The sequence below is a fragment of the Fonsecaea pedrosoi genome (assembly GCF_000835455.1).
Source record: "Fonsecaea pedrosoi CBS 271.37 unplaced genomic scaffold supercont1.4, whole genome shotgun sequence".
Taxonomy (NCBI): Eukaryota; Fungi; Ascomycota; class Eurotiomycetes; order Chaetothyriales; family Herpotrichiellaceae; genus Fonsecaea; species Fonsecaea pedrosoi.
Genome location: NW_013550612.1, coordinates 2,330,644 through 2,353,827, shown reverse-complemented (window position 1 = coordinate 2,353,827; position 23,184 = coordinate 2,330,644). Strand labels below are relative to the sequence as shown.

General features: G+C 53.8%; 6 protein-coding genes across 6 annotated transcripts; 3 read left to right on the top strand and 3 right to left on the bottom strand.

Moving 5' to 3' along the window:
- Nucleotides 1–1,682: 1,682 nt before the first annotated feature.
- On the top strand, nt 1,683–3,240 carry Z517_06654 (uncharacterized protein; the record flags this gene model as incomplete). The annotated part of the gene is made up of 3 exons (XM_013428393.1): nt 1,683–1,727; nt 1,850–2,226; nt 2,307–3,240. The coding sequence occupies 3 exons, from the start codon at nt 1,683–1,685 to the stop codon at nt 3,238–3,240; spliced, it is 1,356 nt and encodes a 451-aa protein (XP_013283847.1).
- A 1,045-nt stretch (nt 3,241–4,285) lies between these two features.
- Z517_06653 (uncharacterized protein) lies at nt 4,286–5,290 on the bottom strand (the record flags this gene model as incomplete). The annotated part of the gene is made up of 1 exon (XM_013428392.1): nt 4,286–5,290. The coding sequence occupies one exon, from the start codon at nt 5,288–5,290 to the stop codon at nt 4,286–4,288; it is 1,005 nt and encodes a 334-aa protein (XP_013283846.1).
- Nucleotides 5,291–7,244: 1,954 nt separating this feature from the next.
- On the bottom strand, nt 7,245–9,192 carry Z517_06652 (uncharacterized protein; the record flags this gene model as incomplete). The annotated part of the gene is made up of 4 exons (XM_013428391.1): nt 7,245–7,591; nt 7,716–8,233; nt 8,283–8,932; nt 9,031–9,192. 4 exons carry the CDS (start codon nt 9,190–9,192, stop codon nt 7,245–7,247), a joined length of 1,677 nt encoding a protein of 558 aa, XP_013283845.1.
- Nucleotides 9,193–9,953: 761 nt separating this feature from the next.
- Z517_06651 (uncharacterized protein) lies at nt 9,954–10,999 on the bottom strand (the record flags this gene model as incomplete). The annotated part of the gene is made up of 2 exons (XM_013428390.1): nt 9,954–10,243; nt 10,351–10,999. 2 exons carry the CDS (start codon nt 10,997–10,999, stop codon nt 9,954–9,956), a joined length of 939 nt encoding a protein of 312 aa, XP_013283844.1.
- A 1,631-nt stretch (nt 11,000–12,630) lies between these two features.
- Nucleotides 12,631–15,015, top strand: Z517_06650 (uncharacterized protein; the record flags this gene model as incomplete). The annotated part of the gene is made up of 12 exons (XM_013428389.1): nt 12,631–12,759; nt 12,834–13,152; nt 13,216–13,292; nt 13,352–13,417; nt 13,484–13,591; nt 13,659–13,738; nt 13,808–13,942; nt 14,020–14,066; nt 14,129–14,230; nt 14,287–14,349; nt 14,417–14,655; nt 14,755–15,015. 12 exons carry the CDS (start codon nt 12,631–12,633, stop codon nt 15,013–15,015), a joined length of 1,626 nt encoding a protein of 541 aa, XP_013283843.1.
- Nucleotides 15,016–15,921: 906 nt separating this feature from the next.
- Nucleotides 15,922–21,582, top strand: Z517_06649 (uncharacterized protein; the record flags this gene model as incomplete). The annotated part of the gene is made up of 9 exons (XM_013428388.1): nt 15,922–16,006; nt 16,082–16,136; nt 16,203–18,818; nt 19,318–19,396; nt 19,485–19,550; nt 19,608–19,744; nt 19,803–19,931; nt 19,985–20,576; nt 20,629–21,582. The coding sequence occupies 9 exons, from the start codon at nt 15,922–15,924 to the stop codon at nt 21,580–21,582; spliced, it is 4,713 nt and encodes a 1,570-aa protein (XP_013283842.1).
- Between the last annotated feature and the right edge of the window lie 1,602 nt (nt 21,583–23,184).

Below are 23,184 nucleotides of genomic sequence, written 5' to 3'. Positions count from 1 at the left end.
TTGCTAGAGATATTAGTGAGTAAAGGGATTCAGTCACACGGAGGAAGCCGATGTTATCGCTCCAGTTGAACGATATGGTCCGGACGGTATCCACGGGCGATTGGGTGTTTCCGAGCAAGGCTAGCGATCCTTGCAAGCAATGACACAGGCCCGCAATTTCGATGGATCCGGCACTCGTCCAAGTCGATCAGTACAACTGCCACATGCTCGAATGAAAAGCGTCGAGAATACGAGGTTGCGGAAACAATCGCCTGAAAGAAACGCGGCCCAGCCGAAGAAAAGCCATAGGTGGGAAGACTCTCAACAACCAGGGCTATCATGCAGCGTTTCCACCTGGACCCTTTTGTCCTTTGTTTGCTTGTCCCTCTGCCATGTTCCTGTTTCACCCTGGATGATTGTCCCTTTCCGACGGACGCTTGCGCAACAGACGATGCACGTCATCCGACGACCCATTTGCCTTACTAACTACGGAGCATCAGGGACCTGTTTTCCCTGTTCTAGCTTCGGCGAGCTGGTGGAAAGGCCCCGCCTTGTGCTTATATGCTTTCGCCGAGGGGCGTTGTTGTCGCCAAAGGTTTACACTCATCCCCGAATTCTTCCACTTGGATTGCATCTCTCTCTCGCTGGGTTCTAGGAGATTGTGACCCCTATCTGTTACCGGTGGCTCTTGTTCAAGCTGATTCGACACAGTCCCCATTGTGTTCCTGGCTGGCTCTCCACGTCCGAGTCTTGGACCACGTCAGATTTGCCCGTCGAACCCCTCAGCCGAATGCGCTTGCTACCCCCACGCTATCGAGGGTCAGACACGTTTTCTATGTTCCAAACAAGAACTATGATGCCACCATCCCCACAATCTCAATCCACGATGAACTACTGCCGTGCCACTCCCAAACCGTTGCCGAAGTAAGAAAGCGCGGCCACAACACATGACCCCGAAGCTTCGACATTGATAGACCTCGCTGAAGCCATTCGACTCGCTCCGTTGTATGCTAGTCTTTGGGATTTTCTTCTTCCTGCCTGGTTAGGATGCGGAGAGCAAGACCCGACACACAAATCATGCTGTGTGACTCTATTATCAGCCCCCAAGACTCCCAGAGATCCGTGATACAGATCACCAAGCCTATTGACATGGGAAGAGTTCGCAGCTCTCCCACACTTGTTATCTCATGAGACCTAATCACAGATTGGCTCCGCTGCCATTCCTTTACCAATCAGCTTTATGCAGCGGTTCGGGCCAGCATCACGCTTTTCACTTTTTCTTTGTTGCAGTGATAGACAGCTCCATTTCTTTCATCATCTGACTTGGTGGGCATCACCTCCTTTCCTTTACTGTCTCTTTTCCTATTGAGCCTTTGGTCCTACCTCAAACCATGATGGCGATTGTAATCATGACTTTCTGTCGATCTCCTTCGGTTGTCAAGTAAAGCTCTACCCACGGCGGGCTCTGGCCAAGGCAACCTCTGTTTCTCCAAGTCCAGGAAGGGATATTCAATCCTGGGAAAAGGCTCCGAAAGAAGGCTCCGCCACTGCGAAGCCCCATTGGGCCAGACACGATCCGACCAGTCAGGCCCAAGCCTCATTCTTCGAAGGGTTGCCTACAACCTGTCGTCGGAGTGCCTGTATTCATTGTTTTCAGCCCATCAGTATTCCCGCGTAGTGTTGGCGTTGAGACAACATCAAACATGACGGACTCGATGAACCTGATCTCAGCTCAGATATCATTCTTGGTGAGTTCTTCCGGCTGCCGCTCCGGTTATGTGTGTGTACACAGGGCTGGCAGGCATCAGGCTGGGCCTGAGTTATTGTCCATCACGTTTTCTAACTCTCCGTCCACCGCTTGCGGGTTCAGGAAGCACATCTCGCGCTGATCCATATTCCCATTGAATTGTACGCCTTGACCCTTCAGCCTATTCTCCGGCTGCTGTTTGGAGAGGACCACGACGAGGACGCCGCAAAGATTTCGTGGACCAACCGCCATGACTTTCTCAACATCTCCATCACGGCCATTGAATGCTCCATCATATGCTCGAGATACCTCGCTGACCGATTCGTGCGCCCGATTGCCGATGTCCTCAACAATGTTCACGCCGGCAACAAGAAGGGGAAGTCGACGGGGGAAATCCAGATCGGAAACGAAGACTATACAGTCATCCAAGTCGACGGGCAAGGCCTTGACGCCGGCCAGAGGGTGTTGGAACTGACGTCGCCATTGGCAATGGCTGGAATGTGAGCCTTTTCGCCCCGACATCTTGGTTGGATGTCGATGCCTTGTGATCATGGGACTGACTCTGGAATCACACTTGCAGAAGCATTTTCTTCATCACGACGTATTTCTCCGACTATATTCTTGTTCCCTTCCGGGCGCGAGGCACCGTCACCACCGCGCTTCAACAGCGAGGATTCGTCTTCTCCAAGACCGCCGACGCCTTTGTGTCACAACTCTCGCCGTCATCTCCCACCTTGCTCCAGGGCGGCGCGAGGCCGCCTGCGTCACCATTCTTCGACAGGTCGGCTCCCCCGACCCCGCCAGCCAAGGACATCCCTGAGCTCCAAGTGCGGACGTTCCGAAAGCTCCAGCGGAACAACATCCGGCCTCTTGTCGACCGTAAGATCCGTCTGGCCAACTGCGCCGGCAGCCGCGAGTACAGCAAGGCCAGCGACGAGCGGCTCAAGGACGACCTCCTCCAAGTCCTGCTGGCGACCGCGGCACCCACGACGACGCCTTCGTCGATATCGGTCACGGCCACGACGATATCGGCAGCCGGACTGAGTCTGAGCACGCCGCCACCGCCGCCACCAGCGTCCGGCGCCGACCTGGACTTTGGCGCCAAATTCCTCTCCCTGACCATCACCTCGGACGAACCCATCTCGGTGCTCCTGGAACATCGCCTGCTCGACCGCCTAGGCGGGTCGCTCCTAGGCGCCAAATCCGCCGAAGACGCCCTGATCCCCATCACGCTGGACCTGCGCGACCTCCCGCTCGACGCCACGGGCATTGTCTGTGGCGTGGCTGGCCGCCTCGCCCAGGGAAGCACCGATCTTCCAGACGGACAGGTCACTTTGAGCGGCAGCGGCACGACGACGGCGATCGAGATTGGCCCGCGCGACGAACCCGTCGAGATCGGCTTCCTCAGCACCGCCAGAGCAGGCACCGTCATCGTCCGCGCGTCCCAGCTCGAAGAGGCCCTCGAGGCCCTCGAATATGGCATGATGAGGGTCGTGGAGGAGGAGAGTGCTTGAGCGAGCGAGTGCGAGTATGAGTGCGTCGCGATCCACAAGCGTGAATAAACATGACGATCGTGGCGTATGTCATGGGCCTGCTTCCTGTTACGCAACGGTCAGGCTGGTAAGGTTACACATGCATGCACACATACAACACATACACACATGGAGAGATTGCGAGGAAGAGCACACATGTGTGTGTGTGTGTGTGTGTGTGTGTGTGTGTGTGTCATTGGAAGTGCAATGAAGAAATAACCCTTTGTGATCCTCCCTGGGGGGGCTGACTGGAAACACCGAAACCAAAACCGAAAAAATCACCTACGATTATCAAGTTGCGCTCACTACTTACTACGAGCACGAACGAGCACAAAACGAGTACGACTTGCACCTGCATCAGCATCAAAATCAGCATCAACATCAGCAATAGCATTATACCGGGGAAGGCAAAAAAGCAATCAAGTTTGGGTGTGTTTCGACACGAGGGGATGACGGACCTAGGGCAGAAACTCATGCATGGGACACGGGGACTCGGGGACTCGGGGAAAAGTGAAAGGTGAAAAGGACAAAAGTGGAAAAAAGAGACACATATATATACATTCATGTCATCCTCGATTATAATTCCGATTCCGAATTCGATATGGATGAGTGAGGTACATATGTACTCGGTCGGTCTGGTAAGAGATCGGTCGTTCGATTGGTACTGCAGCATGAATGTATGCATGGGATGGGATGGGATGGGGTGGGATGTGATAGCGATTGCGCTTACGATTCGGATTTGGCTTCTTTTGAGAATGTGTGGAAAAGTTCTGTTTGTGGGCGTCTCTATTCTTCTTCTCTGTGCTGTCTGCGTCTTCTCTGCGCCTTTAGTTGCTCGGGCCTTGCTTGGGCTCGATGGTGTTGTGGGGAGATGGAAAGGGTATTTCACGTGGGAAGGGCATGAGATCTCGGAGGGAGGGAGGGAGACTCGGAGAGAGCGAGAGAGAGAGAGAGGGGTCCGCAAAGTTGCCTGCTTTCAGCTAGCATAAATGTATCATGCTATACACATACATGTATCGCTTCCCTCTTATCCAGCGCCGTAGATCTTGACTACACCATCAGCGCCTCCGCCGGCCCAAAGACTCTGTCGCGCTTGCGCCTGGCTGCCTCCTCTCCATGTCACGACGCTCACTACCCTGTCAGAGTCACTGAGGTGGACTTTGCCAACGGCCTTGCCGGAGAGAACATCCCAGGCGCGTACGGTGCCATCGCTCTCGCTTCCGCTCAGTACCAAGCCGTCGTTGGCTCCGAGACAGCTCCGCAATCTGAGGTTCTCGTTCTTGTACCCGTCCGTGGCTTCTTCGGGAGGGAAAGCCCTCAAGCATGTTCCGTCTCCTCGATCCATTAACCGAATCCTCCCGTCCAGACAACCCACAAGCACTGTTTTAGCGTCTCTCGAGAGGTCCAGACTGGTCACGCTTCCGGGCATTACATCCACGGTCACTCTGCCCGTGCGGATGTCGTAGGATCGTACCCTGCCGTCTATACTCGCAGCGACAATCTCGTGTCCGTTCTCGGGTACCACGACACTCGAAATGCCATCTTTGGCCTCTTCGAGAACCATCAGTGGCCGTGCATCCCGACTCTTGACGTCCCACAATCTGACGCTTGTGTCATCACTCCCGCTGACGAGCACGCTGTCGCCGTCTCCAGCAAAAGCTACGCTTGTGATCCGACTGGTATGTCCCTGTGTGGTGTTGTTCCCAAATCGTCTCAGCGTGCCGTCCGCAGCCTGGACATCCCAGAGAAATACGGCGCGGTCACCGCCAACGGATGCAAAGGTCTGGTTGTCCTGTGCACAAGCGATATCGAGAATGGGGTAGCCATGCGCCGAGTACTTCTGGATCGGTGTAGACGAAGGGTTGTCAGGCTTGGAGGGCTCGGTGCGGGTGAGGTGAACTTGTCGGTCTGAGCTGCCCGTAAGGATATAGGTGCCGCCGAGGGAGGAGAAAGTAATGGCATTAATTGGGCCTGTGTGTGAGGCGATCTTATTCACCAGGGCAGAGGGAAGTTTCGGGACTGAAGGGCTCATGATGGCGACGCCGGTTTGAAGTGATAGACAAGTTGAAGGCAATACATGCAGGCATCCTTTGTAGATGGATAGTACGAGAGAGTCAATGGGCAAGGGACGAGGGCATAAGGCCTTACCATCGACGAAGGCATCGTCTACATCATCTATAGCGCTGTTTGCTGTCGAGCAATTGAACGCAGTGAGAACGGGTGATAGAGCATGAACATCTGATGCGCTTCGGTTTTCTGTAACTCCCAGGTACGTACCTTTCTTGTACGCCTAACTTGCTATTTCTGCGAGGTGGGAGAACTGCGTTCAGAGTCGGCTTGGCACTTGACTATGTTGTGCTTGGCAGAAAACCAGGCACCAGCGGCGCTAGTTGATCTTAGCGACCACTAAAGTGACTAGTGCCGTGCTAACTGATCAAAAATCTCGAGGTCTTGGCACCAACCGCCCTCGTCTCCCGACTACTTAAACCTCCATCTCTCCCTTTATCCCCTTCTCTTTTTCTTTTCCTTTCCTCAGCTCTGTGAGTACCATTACTCCTCCCCCCTACACTTTGATCGTCTGTGCTAATTGTTGTCTCTCAGCTTTGCCAACTGGCTTAGATCAAGTGTAGTATCTGTTCTTTTCAGTTTAATCTCTGAAACGACACCACGTGTGTCTAACTTTGATTAAATTTATTTTTGCACGTTGCTTGAGTCTCTCCGTGCTTGCATGGAGCGTCTCAAGCACCGTGTCCGAGGCCTCACACTGCCGCCTTGTGATGCGAAACAATCACTTTTCATCATGGTTTTCTTTGCCTTGCGCAAAGCCTTGGAGAAGAGTTGAAACTTGGTCCTCGAAAAGAGGTGAATGTGTGCCTTTGGCGTGGACACTTGCATTCAGATTTGATGATGAAGCTGGGCTCGCGGTCTTGCCGCAGCGTCTGCTCGCCCTCACCGCCCAATTCACCGCTCCTCCACCATCGCGTCGCACTCACGCGATCTCTCAGGATTGCTGCCTGTTAATTGTGAGGCAGAACCGACAGCAGCCTGGTGAGTGCTTGGATGTCACGACGCCACGAGACGAGAGAAAGCTGGCCCGCCTAATTCCAGTCTCTCGTCACATTTAACCAAGGCAGGTCTCACTCTCGTGTCTTCGACGAACCCTGCTATCCTCGCCGGTTCTACTGCTTGCTTAAAACGCAGTCGACTCTGGAAGTCGGACGATGCTGATCCCATCATCCCCTTAAGCTGGACTGAGACGTGACCTCAATGACAGACCTCGAAGCACAGACCTTCTCACGGTCCGACAAGGCCTCTCTGGCTGGACCATGGCACTTGTCCTACATAAATCTACGACGCAAATCATATTCGTCCTCCCCCACTACGCCTCTATCGTGACCTCCGCCACCGTTATCAACACTGACTTAAGTATTGACTTGAGCTCACACCGACTGTGCCGATGTCCTACCCAGTGGCTGGCAGTTTTTGATGGTCTGGTATACATGAAGATGAGGATATTACATTAGTTGGAGGTGCCTCAAGATTGTCCACAAGCTCTTGATTTATAGCAGGTATAATGTTCGAGATACATGGGTAGATTGGTGCTCTTTATTGCTGCCCGGCGGTTTGCCATCGACCCTGGATCGTCTCGGAGCACCTACCCGCCTTCAAGGAGTCTGGGTTGGTTGGTGGCTGCTGGTGTGCACGTACATGACCTTCGACCATTTCATCGTCGGGCGAATACCCTTGACGAAGGCCGCACAAAGTTTTAGGCTTGAGACAAGTAATGCATACCTACGCGCAAACCGCGCTGGCCGACTAAAGGGCCAACAGAATCTTCGGTAGCTTGGGTTATCCATCCCCTTATATTTGATTTTGATTGCCATGTACACATACTCGGCACATATTTACTGCAGACACAGCTTTCGACCACCAAGCATACCTACTTACGTGCATACACAAAGCCTCCTTGTTGTTGTTGTTATTTTTCATACATCCGCCCCCTCTGTGAGTTTCTTGCTCCTGATCTTGAGCGTGTCCAGCACCGACACCCAGATATCCTCCCACAGTCCCAGCGGCGGGTCGATGCTCTGCTCGTAGGCGTCGATGACGGGCTTGTCCCAGACGAGGTCGGCCAGGTGCGGCTGCACGACTTTGGTCCGCTTGATCACCTTCCACCCGATGTAGAGGACCATGCAGACGAAGATCATGGTGTAGTAGGTGAAGAAGGTGCCGATGTCCCACGATCCGGGGAGGAAGACCGTGTAGCCTTGCAGGACGACGATGATGGTCACGAAGACCAGGCCGAAGCAGTTGAGGTAGGGTTGACACCAGCCTGGAGGACCCGACAATGAGGGGATGGGGTCAGCGACATGATGTCTTGAAAGGGGAGGGGAGAAAGGGTTGAGATTGAATGAAATCTGGTCTGGTCTGGTCTGATCTGTCAAGGGCATACGTACCTCGATACGGAAGTGTTCTGCGGTCAACCCCCTGGGCTTTCAGGGCGCGGTAGAAAAACAGGTACGTTGTCCCCATGAAGACGTAGTTGAGCACCTGCGACGCCGTGACCAGGTTGACCAGCCACTTGATGGCCGTCGCCGACCCGTTGCTGACCTGCAAGAAGCTCAGGAAGGGAAACACCATGGTGACGGCGAAGCACCAGTACGGCACGCCGCTCGCCGTCGTCGCCTGGAGGAACCGGGGCGCCTGGCCCTGTAGCGAGAGGCTGTACAACGACCGCGTCGCCATGTAGCAGTACGAGTTGCCCGCGGAGAAGATGCTGGTCAGTAGCAGTGCGTTGACCAGGTGAGGGAGCCCCGTGATGCCGAGATTCTGCATCGCGATGATATACGGGGACGATGCGCCAGTGGAGCCGCCCTGCGTGGTGAGAACGTGGACCAGTGTCGCGCTATCGTACGGGAGGACGATCCCGACACAGATGGCTCCCAGGATGAAGAAGCAGCCGAATCGCCAGTATCTGCTGCGGTAAGTGACTCGTCCATGAGAGAGGAGAAAACCCAACTTACACTGTCTTGAATGCCGCCTTGATGGTGATACGGGGATAGACCGCCTCTGCCGACACCATGGCGATATACTCTGGGCCGCAGACGGTGAATGCCGCCACGAACAGGGATCCCAAGAAACCCTCGAACCTCCCCAGCGCTCCGGTGGTGATGTACTCCGCAAAAGCGCCCGGACTGTTCCAATACCGGAACCCGTACGCGTCGTGCTTCGGGTTGCCGCCCACCATGGTGACGAAGGTGAAGAAGAACAAGATGAAGACCAGAAACACCTTGCCCATGGACAGCCAGAACTCGGCCTCACCGAACCAGCGGACCGCGAAGATGTTGATGACGGCGTACAGCGTGATGCAGGCCAGGCAGACGGCCCACACGGGGATGTCGTCCCTCCAGAAGGTCAGGACGAGGTTGAGGGCCGAGATCTCAAAGGGGATCAGGATGGCTTCGTAGAGGAAAAAGTTCCAGCCTGCCACAAAGCCGAATGAGTCGTCGACCCATTTTCCAGCGAACCGGATGAAGGAGCCAGACACGGGCATGTAGACGGTCATTTCGGCGAGACTGCTGTTGATACACCCGATGACACAGGAATAGAAGAGGAACGAGATGAGCATCGACCCGGGACCGCCCTCGAGCAGGGCCCATCCGATACTGACGAACTGCGGATCTCTCGAGTCAACTCCATACTCTATACGGATACGACACCGACGCCCTTCGAGGACCGGGTGACCCAGATGGAAGAAAAGAGCGAACTCACGAGCGCCGTCCCAATCGTGCCTCCAATGGCAATGAGTTGGATCTGACGGTTGCGCAACGACCGACGGAGGTTGTCGACATTCTCGACCTGTCCGAGCCGCCCGCCGCTGGGGCTGAGCTGCAACTCGAGCACCTCCTGAGAGATCTCCTTGGACTCTGCCATTTTGGCCTCCATGTCTTCTTTTCTTCTGAGAAGCAACAAATATGCTACTACCCGTAGTGCCGAGTAGTGGTGGATGGGCGACCCATTCTGCCCGGCGTGTGGGACAACGACATGTCCTTTATAAACAAGAAACGCCTCCTCCGGTCTCCATGTAACACCCTCGGGAAGGGATCCGACATAGATTCACATATCCCCCCTTGTTTTACCCCTTATAACGGTAGTAAGATGTTATCAAACAGTCCAACGGCAACCTAACGGTAAAACTGGCGAAGAAACACGGCACGATTTCCTATAAAGAGGTGAGATTTATGGGTGAAGAGACTGGGGTCGGGACTTTGTTACTGCATCTGTAAACAGCCTGCCTCGCACTTTTTCGGTCAATACGGTAGATTGATAATTTGGAACTTTTGTCGTTATCTCAGTGATATCGGATCAGGAGCTGGGAGCTTATCGACAAAGAATATTTACTCGTATCTATGTAGGGCAGGGAGGCAGATATAGAATGGTACTCTGTAATCTGCTGGGAGGGCATGGATAATAGAGGGGAGTGGCTAGTGGCGTACTGACGTATTAACGGTGATGGAGGAAACCATGCTAGGTCCGTGTCGGGAGTTTGATCGTCTGGATGACCCTCGTCTTTCCATTTAATGTCAAGGCTGGGAGTGGGAGAGGTAGAAGAGGTGGTCTAGCACACAACGAACGACTGTCCGGACCCCTCCATGTGAGGATCTAATGACTCACTGTCATGGCAACAGAAGACACTATCGGTTCGCCTTTTCAAAGACAGACTGCAAGTCCAACGACGGATCCTCGTTGTCGACGACCCCCAGCACCGTCGTTGGCTTCTTGTACCCCAGCAGTGAGAGCATCTTGTCGCTCATGGTGAGTACTTTGCTCCTCGGCACCGCCAGGAATTGGTTCTCTTCCGTGCGCATGTTGCCCCGGATGAAGAACAGGCCGTGGACCTTGCGCACCTCGCCGGGGAGCGAGTTGTGGCCGCCCCCGTGGTAGCAGGATGCCAGGAAGATCAAGGCGGAGCCCGGTTCCATTTCTTTTCATGCGACAACAATAACAACATCATCAGCTCACACCAGACCAAGGGACCACGATGGGGGATTAGAATTGCAGGGGCTTTTCAAGAGGGAGGGGGAGACTTACCGGCAAAGCATACCTCGTCCGTCCTTGGACGTCGGGTATCGTCCCATTTGTGAGATCCTGGCACGAACATGGTGGCTCCGTTCTGTCGCGTCGTCCTCGACCCGGCGATCAGACATCCAAACTGGCTGGCCTTTTTGAGGTCAAAGCTTTCTCCGCCGTGTCGGATCCCGTGCACGTTGTCGTCTCGGTGCAGCCGTTGTCGAGGCGCCCCGTGGCCGATGTAGAAGGTGATGCTGATGCTCAGCAGCGGGTCGATGGTGTTTTCCTCGACAATCTCCTCGCGGATCACCTTGAATTTCTCCTGCAGGATCGACGTCCGCAGTTCCTCGAGCACGGGCGATTCAGCACAGATCTTGGCCATGGTCGCAGACTTGCCGACCAGGCCCGGGATGGCCAGCGTTTCCTTGGGGATGATGTGCAGTGCGCTCTTCTCGGTCGACCGGGTTTGTGCGCGATGGGCCTCGACGTCGCGGTCCACGGCGGCCATGTCTTCAGCCGTGGCGAATCCCGTCAGGATCACGCCCCCGTCCCGCTCGAGTACACCCAGGATCTCATCGATCGGGGCGCTCGCAGGGATCGAAGTTATGGAGACGGACGGTTCGTATGACGGGTCAATGGGCGCTGGAGGCCCAAACATTGAGATGCCCATCTTTTTTCTACGTGCTGAGAGCGAGTATTTAAAGGTCTCCTGTACCAGAAGGTGCTTTACAGAACGTTGCAGCGAAGAAACTGGTCAGTAAACAAATTTCTGGGACAATCTCTTCGTAGCAGATCCCTTGGAACGAAATTTACCTTAAATCCCAAGGGTGACGTCTGAGAAACGCCACAGGGCGTGAAATGGAGGTCGAGGCTGAGCGCGTGCGGCAAGCAAGTTGGACCTCGCTCGCACCCAATGATAAGCCTGGGAACCCCTGGAAACGTGGGACTTTGTTGCCCGTTTCGCCCCTTCTAACGGCGATGTGCGTCTCTGTAAACTGCCCAATCTGGGGAACATGGTGGGGGGGGGGGAGACTTTTCAAGATAACACTACGGTATGGTAGGAATAAGGACGATCTGATAGGACATATTGTCACACTGTCAATAGAACGATAATTCCCGGTTCTACAGGAGCGTCTTTTGGCTGTCCAACCTGACTCGAAGTCACAACTGGCAGGGCGAAGAAGAGGCTCAATTGTCTGTCTGTACAGCACCGATTTCACAGGATGCCATGGCAGGACCGGCTGAGCTGCCTTTAGTGTGGGATCATCCTTCTTCAGTCTTGCGATACCTGGACGAATCTGGAGAGTATCGAAAATAGTTGGTGTTTGCTTGCCATTGACTTGAGGCTTATTGTTGTTATCGAGATCGGGGATATCAACGTCTCTGTTCTAGACCCCTTGAGATAATCCCGCAATAACTTGTTCGCAAGTGGTGTTTTGAGCGGGTAGGGTACCGATGCATTCAAATTGTCCTGTTCGCACCGATAACTCTGCCAGGAGATGGCCGATCAAAGAGGTCTATCCGAGGAGTGGATTTAACTTCCCGAAATGGCAATTTCTCTGCGGGCGATAAGGGACAAGGCTGCATTTGCTACCCGCACCCGCCTGGTCCAGATCAAGGGAGTGACTTCGCTTGGTTGCTGGGTCGCTGAACCGCATCTCGTACAAGAGATTACGAGCGAGTGTAATTACTTGCGCTAACCACAGCTTTAGTCGCTGCTCGATGGTCCTTGATGGTCGTGGTCCATTCGATTGAGAGTGGGAGTGACAGAAAGCGAGGGTCAATCGGAAAAGACATCGATAAAGTCCCTCTTGCTTGATCTTGGATGACTGCTACTCGGTGTATATCCAAGACTGAGCAATGAACCAAGACTTCCCCTCCCTGCCTGCAATATTCCGCAGCCCTTTCTTGCTTCTCCATCCCCCACATTCTCCAGCATTTCTTCCCCGTCGTCCCTCTCCACATCAGCCTCTGGTGTGCTCGGCTGTTCTCCCATTTGTCGTCCGTGACTGGCATCCAAGCCTCGACTCAATATGGGGACTTTTCGCGGGGACTTTTGGACGTCATCACCATATGCCGCCACCCAAGAACCAATGACTCGAAGATGAGGTTGTGGAGACATGACGGCGGCTGGAGCTGCGAATATCGAATATGGAGAAGCTTGGGAAATGGCTTCAGTGCGGTTGCTTGTTCGAGACGTGAAATAAAACGACATCGCGAGAAGCATTTGGACAACATGCCGTTTGCAGGTGGAATAGCACGACAGACACAACCCTCACGGCCAAACATCTTAGCAGCACCATGGTCAAAGCACACGATCTCTACAACGATTTCGCGGCGGCGTCACGACCGTTCCGGGCCGATGCTGATATCGCTGATGTCGAGGTTGAAGGCGAGATTCCCAAGGAACTCGATGGCACGTTCTACCGGGTATGAGTCCCTCGTCCGTGCTGATGAACGTCTGGAGGAACGCGTCCAGAATGCTGAACGTCCCCCTTCAACAGGTGATGCAAGATCCATACTATGACCGCGATTACTACCTCGATGGGGCCAAGACAATCCCCTTTGATGGCGACGGGAGTATCAGCGCGTTCCGCATCAAGGACGGGAAAGCATCTTTCCAACAACGCTATGTCATGACCAAGCGTCTGGTGGCGGAGAGAAAGGCCGGACGGTCCCTGTTCGGCATGTATAGGAGCCCCTTCTCCCATCATCCCTGTGTCCGGGCGGTGGCGGACACGACCGCCAACACCAATGTGATTCTTCATGCGAAGAAATTGCTTGCCCTGTGTGAACACGGGCCCGGATACGTGCTCGATCCCAGTAAGTCTCCCTCACCAACGCGCCAAACCGCTTGGTGGTTCTCCGTTGCTGATCCTGGAGCAGACAGCCTGCGCACTATCGGCATTGATATGTTCCCTGGAGAAATCGATCCAAATCTTCCATTCACGGCACACCCACATGTATGTTCCCTCTGTGTCTGCCAAACTTTGGAACGTCCTTTCGCTGACAAATTTTCGAGGTTGACCCGGTCACTGGGGAACTATGTGCCTTTGCATACGGCCTGAAGGGAATTGGAACGCCTCAAGTAAAGATTCTCCCTTCATGCGGCTAATGATACATACACGAAACCCCTTGCTAAATACAAGACCAGATCTCGGTGTACCTTATCGACAAAGACGGCAAGAAGACCTTCCAGCGCGATTTCGAGTTTGATAAAGACGAGATCAACGACTCTGGCATGATTCACGACTGTGCCATCGTGAGTAAACAAGCCTTTTCCTGGTCTCAGGAGAAAAAGACCTCGTCAAAGCTAATGAGTGGACCAGACGGAGAACTATATCATCCTCTACAGAATGCCGTTCATTGTCGACACCAAGAATGTCGAAGAGCCCGGAAAGCATCAGTGGTGAGTTTAGCATCTCTGAAGGCTGACACCGTGTATATGTGAGTGTCAAGCCTGATCATTCCGGAATAGGTATTACGATGAAAAGGCTCCCGCGTGGTTTGGTCTTGTCCCGCGCCGCGACGCCACGAAACCCGTCCGGTGGTTTCAGTACAAAAACTGCATGGCCATCCATAGTGGGGGATCTTTTGAGGAGAATGGAAAGGTGTACGGAGGAGGCCTTGAGATTTGCTCGTTGGATGTGTTGTGAGAAAAGCCGGCTGATCAATTTGTGTGTGCGCCAGATATTTCGATTCTTCCACGGCCTCACACAACGCCTTTGCCTTCTTGCGTATGTTTGATTTCTCTCTCTAGTCTTTCTGTCGTTTAGCTACTAACAACCCTCTTCAAAAGCATGCCGACATGGCCCGAACCCGCCACCGAACGACATCACCGTCAACTATATTCGATGGTGCATCGATCCAAACGCGGTGTCTGACAAGATGGAAGACCCCGGTAGGCCATCTCCATGACTGATAGACCGCATCTCATGGCTGACGCTTGGAATCAAGAGGTTCTGCTGAGTGTGCCTTGCGAATTTCCCCGGGTGGATGAGAGGTTCCTGATGAAGAAACGTGAGTTACGCCGTCACGCTCTACAGAGGATGAGTCCGAACAGCATAGCTGATCAACTTGTATGCAGCTCGGTACACGTTCTTGGACTGCTTCAAGCCCGAGGCGGGCAACGCGGCCCAGCTGTACCAGGGCCTCAACGCCCTGGCTCGCATCGATTCGCAGAAACAGGAAATCGAGTACTTCGTGCCGGGTCCGGACTGTCTCGTCCAGGAGCCGGCTTTTAGCCCGAGAAGTCCTGATGCGCCGGAGGGAGACGGCTTCTTGATCACCATGGTCGACAACATGGCTCATCACCGGAACGAAGTGGTATGTCTTGATCTCGTCTTCACACACACCGACGTTATATTGAGGCAACTCACGGTGTGTCTCGCCCTCGAGTCGAAGTGATACTAACGTCGCTTGTAGATCGTCCAAGATACTCGCGACTTCCAGAAAGTCGTGGCCAAGATTGTCCTGCCTTTCCGTAAGTTTGCTGAAAACCCCGAGTCCGAGAATGATAGGAGGGAGATGGTCAGTTTCCCCCGGGCGAGACTGAACGTGATTCTAGGCCTAAGGTCTGCCGTCCACGGCAACTGGGTCGACGCTGAGCGTATTCCTGCGACCGAGCCAAGTGTCATTCAACCCTTTGCAGACATTTACCCAGATGTTCCGACGGTGCGGGTGTGAATCATGCCACCGAGGATTGCGGATGCGGTGGTTTATCGAGAGGGACGACCCTGCATGTTCTCTCAGTGCCATGGTCGGGGTGAAGGAGGAAACCCAGTACTCTCGCGGTGGCTGGCTTGTACAAAGAGTAGTACTTCCGCCAGCTGGCCTGTGTCAACTTTTGTCAGCGCATGTTTCGACTGTCAGGGAACCATTGCAGGTTGTTGGTTTCTTCCATGGCGGAAGGGGCTGGTGTTTCATCCTCCAATCACCTCAAGTCGACTTGTGAGGGCTAGCCTCCTCAATCATATACAGTCGATCTCTGTCTCGGAGTCCATCTCAGATAGTACGCCGTGATACATGAGAATCTGTATTCAATTGATTATCTACTTGGAAGTGTGCATACTGACAACTGTGCATTGCGGTTTATGAGGCAAAGTGGCACAAGCAGTGAAACACAGGAATACAGGACTTCAGGAAGAGTGCCTTCTCATGAACAACGATCGTATGCCCCAAACGATATCCAGAGGAAGGACTTCGAATGTATCCGTCTGAGTGTAGCTAATTCTCTCCCTAGCTGCCGTCCAAAGGCTTTGAAACATCTTTGACTTGACTTCTGTCAGCTTTCTCTCATCTATTTGATCGGATCTATCACTCCAGCAGTGAGGATGTGGAGGGGAGAACGGTGAGAACTTCCCCGGACAAGAGATCCAGGAATGTGGGGCACAGAGTAAACCCGGGCTCTTCAATGTCCAGTCAAGTCGAGGTTGATTACCTTTATCTATTGAATAATAGTGTTTCCTCGCCCACAACCGGGCACCACACACAGAAGTAGTGAGGGATTGAGGAGGAGGAGGAGGTCCCCAGCAAATACTCATCCTTCTGGACCCCAATGTAAGAGGTCATTGAACAGATATTTACTTCAACATGCGACATCGAATCAACAAGGAGTGCCGTCTCTGTCGGCGCCAGTTTTCAAAGGCAGAACATCTCCATCGCCACATGCGCAGTCGTGAGTGATCAGTCCCTGGCGAGAAGGGGGTGCGAAGGGGTGGAGGACAGGGCTAACCACCAACCACGGGTCCAGATACGGGGGAGAAACCCTTTCGATGCCTGCACTGCCAGAAACACTATGGGAGGAGGTAAGCTGCCATCCTCTGTCGCGACAGGATTTTGGCCATTGACGAGTTGCTCTGCCCTCTCCCCAGGGATGTCCTACGGCGACACATACGAGATCATCACGGCGAGGCGGGACAATCCTTGGATGACGCCGGCGGAGTCGAGGTATATGAACGCAATGAGGGCAATCTTCTTGCAGGCCACGCACAAAGCCTTCGCTCTCCTAGACGAAATCTGGGGACAAGCCTCAATCCTCCTATCTCGTCCACCTTACAGAGATCGAACAATGTCGTCGACGGTGCCAACTCCATCGACGATCTTCCCCCTTTAGCGGGTCTCGCGTTCGAGGAAATTTTCGACTCGATGACCGACCCGGTAACATCTGCTGCTCTCATAGACGACGTGATGGACGCTGCTGTCTATCCTCACCACACATCACAGGCCATACCTGAACAGGCCTACGAGGAAGCAATCGAGAGTTTCGGTGTGACGGATGTGATCCCAATACCTAGAGTTAATGAGGCCAACGACATAGATGCGTATGTCCACTCCTCAGACAGCAATATCGGACAGTTGACCACTACTGAGTTTCTCGACGGGACAGGTAACCAGCATCTCCATGACTACCTATCCCCGACCACCTCTTTTGCCCTCACTTTTACAGACACAAGCCTTCATGGACCCGAGTTGGGCGAGCAATTGGAATGGACTTCGCAGGAGACGGTCCAAGAACAACTGGAGTCGATTGAGGCTAATTCGACACAGCACTATCCTGGGGACAAGCGATATCAAGTTGAAATTCCAGAATCTGCGTCGACTTCAGGAATCAATGGCAGGTCGTGGTTGAATTTACCCTCTTCCCGACTGCCGAAGCATATCTCTCCGCGTGAATCTGTTTGGCCATCCAAAGTGATGGGGGGAGGACATCAACAGACCTCGCGCAATTGGTGGGAATTTGTCATCTGCTGCTGTGAAGCCAATATCTTCTGCCATCAAAGTGTTCATACTGCCACAGAGTCGACAGAGAGCCCGACATTCGGCTCGCACGCATTTGGCTTCAATGAGGAGTGCCGTTCACAACTCATGCAAGCTTTCTGTCTTTCGCAATCGAGCCGTCGGCCTGACGTGGCGGATACCCTTCCATCACAACCACCATGGTCTCGTGGAGGCCGTCCATCCAGCTTGGAAGCACAGTTTCCATCCCTGGAAGCTCTGTCCGCATCCCTCGGCCTCTACTTTCGTCACTTTCACCCGCTCATGCCTTTTATCCACCGTGTGACTTTTCACGCCCCCACGGCAAACCTTTCGGTCCTCTTCGCCATGTGTCTGATCGGCCTCATGTTCCTAGACGAGGCACGAGCGAAAAGATATATCGGAACGATACTCCCTACCGCGATTCAAACATGCAGGAGAGACTTGGACCGACACGCTCATCAGACGCCCTTCTCGGCCGAGGTGCTGGCCTCGCTGGCGTCCGCCATGCTGCTCCTCTGCATATGTCACATGGCCAACTTTTACGACGAGACGTCTCGGTTGATGTACATCGAGGCCATGTCACTGTCGCAGCGCCGACATCTCTTCCCGATGGACGACGGCAACGAGGCCCTCAGAGGCTCACTGAACGGGGCGAGTCAGCGGGAAAAGTGGAAAGCGTGGGCCCGTGTCGAAAGCACCAAGCGGCTCTGCGTGTGCCTCTTAATGGGCGACGCCATGTTCTCCCACAAGTACGAGGTCAAGCCTATGCTCCGCTTCGAACTGCTCGAGTACATTGTCCCGAGCGACCTCGCGACCTTTGAGGCTCCAAACCAGGCCGTATGGTGGAGGCTCTTGCTCCAGTCGCCGTCGGGGAGGATGGTCACGCTGCACACGTTGAGTCTTCCGCGGTCAATCGGCGACTACGAAATGCACGGGCTGTTGGCAATCTGTTGGGCTCAAGTCTTGAAAGGACAACAGCACCGCCCAGGCGGTGCTGTCGACTCGGACTGCGCTCGGGCAGGCAGGCATTACAGGCCGCTTGACGACCATTCTCGCACCCAGCGAACAGCCGCCGTGCTCTCGGGCCTGTACGATGCATACAAAGACGCATTCGCATCCCTCAACCCCAACTGTCTGGTGTCCTGGCACAACACGTGCATGAGCCTGGCGGCAGATCCGCTCCTCTTCCAAGACGCCGCCGGGAGGAACGGTGCCGCGCGGGCACGGATAGCCCGCAACGCCGTGGCTCAATGGTGCAAAACCCCAACCGCCCGACGAGCATGCCTCCACGCCGCGCAGACGTTCCGCATCATGAGCCAGCGAAAGATCTCCGAAGGCATGATGTTCCAGTCGGAGACGGCGCTGTTCGAGTCCGCCCTCGTCCTGGGTCTGTACCTGTACTTGAGACCCGCCGTGCCTGAGGTGTCGGCGTGGACATCTTGGGTCGTCTCTGGAGGAGGGTGTGAAGAAGAAGAATACGAACTATTGGACGATGTGGATTGGACACGGATCGGAGTGCTGGGCCTGAGCAATTCGGTGGAATATCTGGGCGACGACGTTCCACGTTCATCAGATTCAGACTCCCCAAGCCGACGTTTCATACGGGACGGCGACCGCACGCGCCTTTCCTTTGACGGCGTCCCATGCGCCCCCGGCTTCGCATCTGCTCAGGGCATCTTCCTCGCCTTTTCCACCCTGTTGAGCCAGGTCGCGCCGTGGAACGCTGGGAGGTATTGTCCGATCCTGCGAAGCTTGAGTGATTGTAACTTGTAGTTGACCAACCAGGCTGGCGGGGCTTCTGATAGCCTGGCTGGTGCAGACGAGTTCGGTCCTTGAGCTCCTAATGCGCCGAGATCGAGGTTTGTATCCTGTCAGAAGAAAATGTTGTAGATTTCAATCACTCGAAGTCGGGGCTTGGTCTGGCTACGGACTTTACAGCACCAACTCTACGAGGTACACAAGTCGATAACTAGTGAGCGAACACATTATGATTTGTGACGCTATTGCCAATGTCCCGCCACTGACGTCAGTCAGAATGCGGGCCTGAACTGGCCGAACAAATCTGGGCAGCAGTCTATAACCTGGATGAAACTGAATGCAGCAACCTTCAAGTCCTCTCTTGTAGACACAAACTGGACCAGGGATTCACGTGACGGTTTTTTGCAATGGAGTCCAGGTACAAGCACATCTAACCAGACTCATGAGTTCGAGGACTTAACACAAGGATAGGATCGATGACAATGACAGGGATTCCCACTGGACCGAAGTCATGTCCATGTCTGAGCACATTAGACGCCGTGCTATGCAGGTATGAGACGATGTTCACGATCTGCTTCCTCAGAAACTGGGCCAGGTTGTCAATCTCCGGCCGTCGTTGCTGACACGGCCGTGTCAAGCAATTGGTAGATGTTTTTGAGGAATACAAAGATATAGATGGGTACCCTCCATTGTGGGGGGACGAGGTGAGCCACCGACAGATCATACACTGAGATTATGAGCCTAACAAAAGGACCCAACAGATTGAGTACCAACTCGTGGCATATGATGATTCAAATAAGCGGGTAAATCTGCTCCTCAAACAGGAATATGTGCTCAACAGTCTGGAGAGAGTACACACGCGCGCTAATAACACCAGTCCAGCTGCAAGGACTCCCAGGTATTTTCCCCTCCTTTTCCTTTCTTCGAGTACAATCAGATCTCACGATAGTTAGCAGCGGTCAAGTAGTCACCCCGGAATTCCAGCCAGAATTTGGAAGCTTCATGGTCGAGGCTACACCGGGAAAGCCTTATGATAGCAGCGGGATCGAGAGCTTGCTAAGTGTAGAAGAAAACATGCGAAAGCGGTGAGAACAGCGTGTGGCGTTGGGAGACATCGTCTGACATGCGATACCATTAGGAGACGAATGATACAAGCATGCCTTGGTCCAGGAGAAGCAGTCGTCACCATGCCAGGGTTCCCACGCCTGGGTGCTCCAGGGCTCTACACGGAACCTGCCCTGCCCACTCACGGACTCTTGCTGCAATCACAGTTCCTTCCGGATGGATTGATCAGCACACATGACCGTTATGGTACAATTCACGATAACATGTCGGCGCGCCGTGCAGGGCGTCCATGCAGGGTCAAGATACCAATCTACCGGGACAAGAACACGCCCTGGCCGTGGAGGGAGTCACTTCAATTTCCTCACCGGAACAATGCTCAAGAGGACGATGCAAGGCAGAGTCACGACAATTCAGCCGAGAACTTTATATATGGCGATAGCATGGCATTCGGGCCGAGCTTCTGCGGGCTCCAGGTCACGATGCAAGCGCGAAACCTCCGAGAAGCACGTTACCTGCACGATCAGTTATGTCCGCTGGGCCCCATCCTCATGGCATTGTCAGCGGCGTCGCCCTTCTTTCGTGGATTTCTCACGAATACAGACGTTCGATGGAATCAGGCGGCTTCGGCGGTGGATGATAGAACGACGAATGAGCTTCATTCAAATGTACTAGCCTTTGAAAAGCCGGCTCGAGCCCATTGACTGACGACGAAAGCAGACTATCAAGCCCGCTGGCTTGCATGCACGCTGGTCATCGACGGCAATGTACATCTCTGACGACTCGCAACTTCAGCCGGTCTACAACTCACCTGAGATTGAAGCTGACCCAGCAATCATGCGATACCTCGAGCATAACAGCAGCATGGATTCCCTGCTGGCTTCGCACTACGCCAACATCCTTACTCGCGATCCTATCGCCTTGACAAAGAACGAGCTCCGATCCTATGAAAGCCTCGATCTCTTTGAGATTCTCCACTCTGCAGTCTGGCCGCATGTCGACTTCAAACTGCCCTCTAAAGACGGTGCGGCAGGATGGCGGGTTGAATTTCGACCCCTGGAAGTCCAATTGACCGATTTCGAAAACGCGGCGTTCGCGGTGTTTGTTACCTTAGTCGCCCGCACTATTTTGCACTACGGCCTCAACTTCTACGTCCCCATAGATAAGGTCGCAGAGAACATGGAGAGAGCACACACGCGAAATGCGGTCCGCGAGCAGAAATTCTTCTTCCGTCTGAAGGTGTGGCGGGCGATATTAGATGAAGAAGCGCCGGGATCAGAGAATCCAGACCAGGAATATACACTTATGACCATGACAGAGATCATGAATGGATCTGTGAGCTTGCAAAACTCAAAGGGTCACTCGTTCCCGGGCCTTGTCCCGCTCGTGCAGTCCTACATTCTAGAGGTCTTTGGGAGTGTCGCCGGTGATGATAGACGGACGATAGACAAGTACCTGGACATCATTCGAAAAAGGGCCACGGGGGAAATGCTCACACCGGCGAGCTGGATGCGACAGTTTGTGCAAGGGCATCAGGACTATCACCACGATAGCTTCGTCTCGGAGCCTGTCTGCTATGATTTGATGAAAGTCGTCAAGGCTTTGGGAGATGGGAGGATTGATCCTGCAGAGCTGTTTCTTTGTGGATATGGGACGAAGAAGGACCATGTCTAATCTGGCTGTTTTAAAGTCGATGGCCAAATCCCCGTAGCCCTTATTGGCCAGCCACCGTGCCAAGGCCCGCACCGTTAGAACAGCGACACTCCCCATGGGGTATCACGGTATTCAGAATACCGGTTTCGGAACCACCCTTTTGGGCTCTTGATTCATTCCGAGGGTTCACTTCGCCGTGGTTATTCGGTTAAGGCGGCTCATTAGCCAGCGTATTGTGCGTTTGTGTTGAATAATCGAATTTCTTTGTGCACACGCTTTTGTCTCTAGATATTAAGCTCATCTGCTCCCTTCTGGCCTCTTCATTCTCTCCTACCTCGAGATCCCTACAATCTATCGTCGCCAATACCTCAAGATTTCATCATGCGGGCTGCCGACCATGATTGACGCTGGACAGAGTCGCCCCGGGACGAAATATGCGACCTTTGCTAATCAGGCAGGGGCTTCCGTACTCAAAAATCCTCCGAGCCCCAGTTCTTTGTGTCCTGCCCAGCACCGACCGGGAACAAATCTCGGCAGGTCACTGAGTTGTTGACAACCCCAATCCAGCAGCAGCCGTTATCGCCAACCCTCGCGTCAGGCGCCCTGGGGTGTTTGGAGGCTTAATGTTTCAGACTCCTCTTCGCGAGTTGGGGAAGAACCAAACGTCACGCCAGCCACCAAACTTGCTCGATAACACCGACCATACTACCGCGGTTATTACTCTCCCCGCATTCTTCAATGTCGAAGTTCTGCAAGATGCCTAGGCATTTCGGTGCCTTGCTATGGATCATTCCAAATCCTTGTACGGGGATGATGGCCGTTTTCGACCGATGCATATTCTTGGCTGTGGGATCCTCTCCCACAAACACGAGCAAAAGGTCAAACCTGAGTTGCTCCACTGCCCGGAGAGCCCGCAATTGCCACCCCTCTCAATGCGGATTCCCACGGTTCTGAACACCACCAGCTTTGAGGGATGACCTGCCTCACGATTACGAGAAAATGGGTAGGCCAAGACCATACTAATGATGCACAATCAGCAATCTTTTCCGCACAGGTTGTGGACACGTTGCCACCACGTTCCATCGCTTGTCGATCGACTGGATCATGGGCTCAGGTCAGGCCAGGATGTGCTGGTGGTGCTGGTAACAAGGGGGGGCTTTCGCTTCCGTTGATGAACAGCCCAAGTCACGCCAGTCCATGCAGCCGACAGGCTGAGAAGGAAAAACAATCTGACTGAGTTTGGAGAAGCTTACTCGGACAGACTGACTTATGGGTGCTGGGTTTGGTTATCTACCCAGTGGGGTTTCCAAGCTCTCACCAAGACTTTTGGCGGCAACAAGTGACGCTCGCCCAGTGACTAGGAGCCACGGATGGGCAAGTCAAGCACCCGTATTCAACCCTATCTGGTGCTTGCTACACCTCCAAGAAGGCGTGGATGCAATGTCCATCATTCGTTCGGGTGCCAGTAATGGCGTGTGCCACGCCCTCAAATCTTATGCCACCAGCATATCTCTTCCAAGAAGCCAGGAATCACAGTCGATGGAAATTGACACTGCTGGGAACAATTCTGGCTGGACCGGGCGATTGCCTTGACTAAAGCACAGCCTACTATACTTCTGGTCA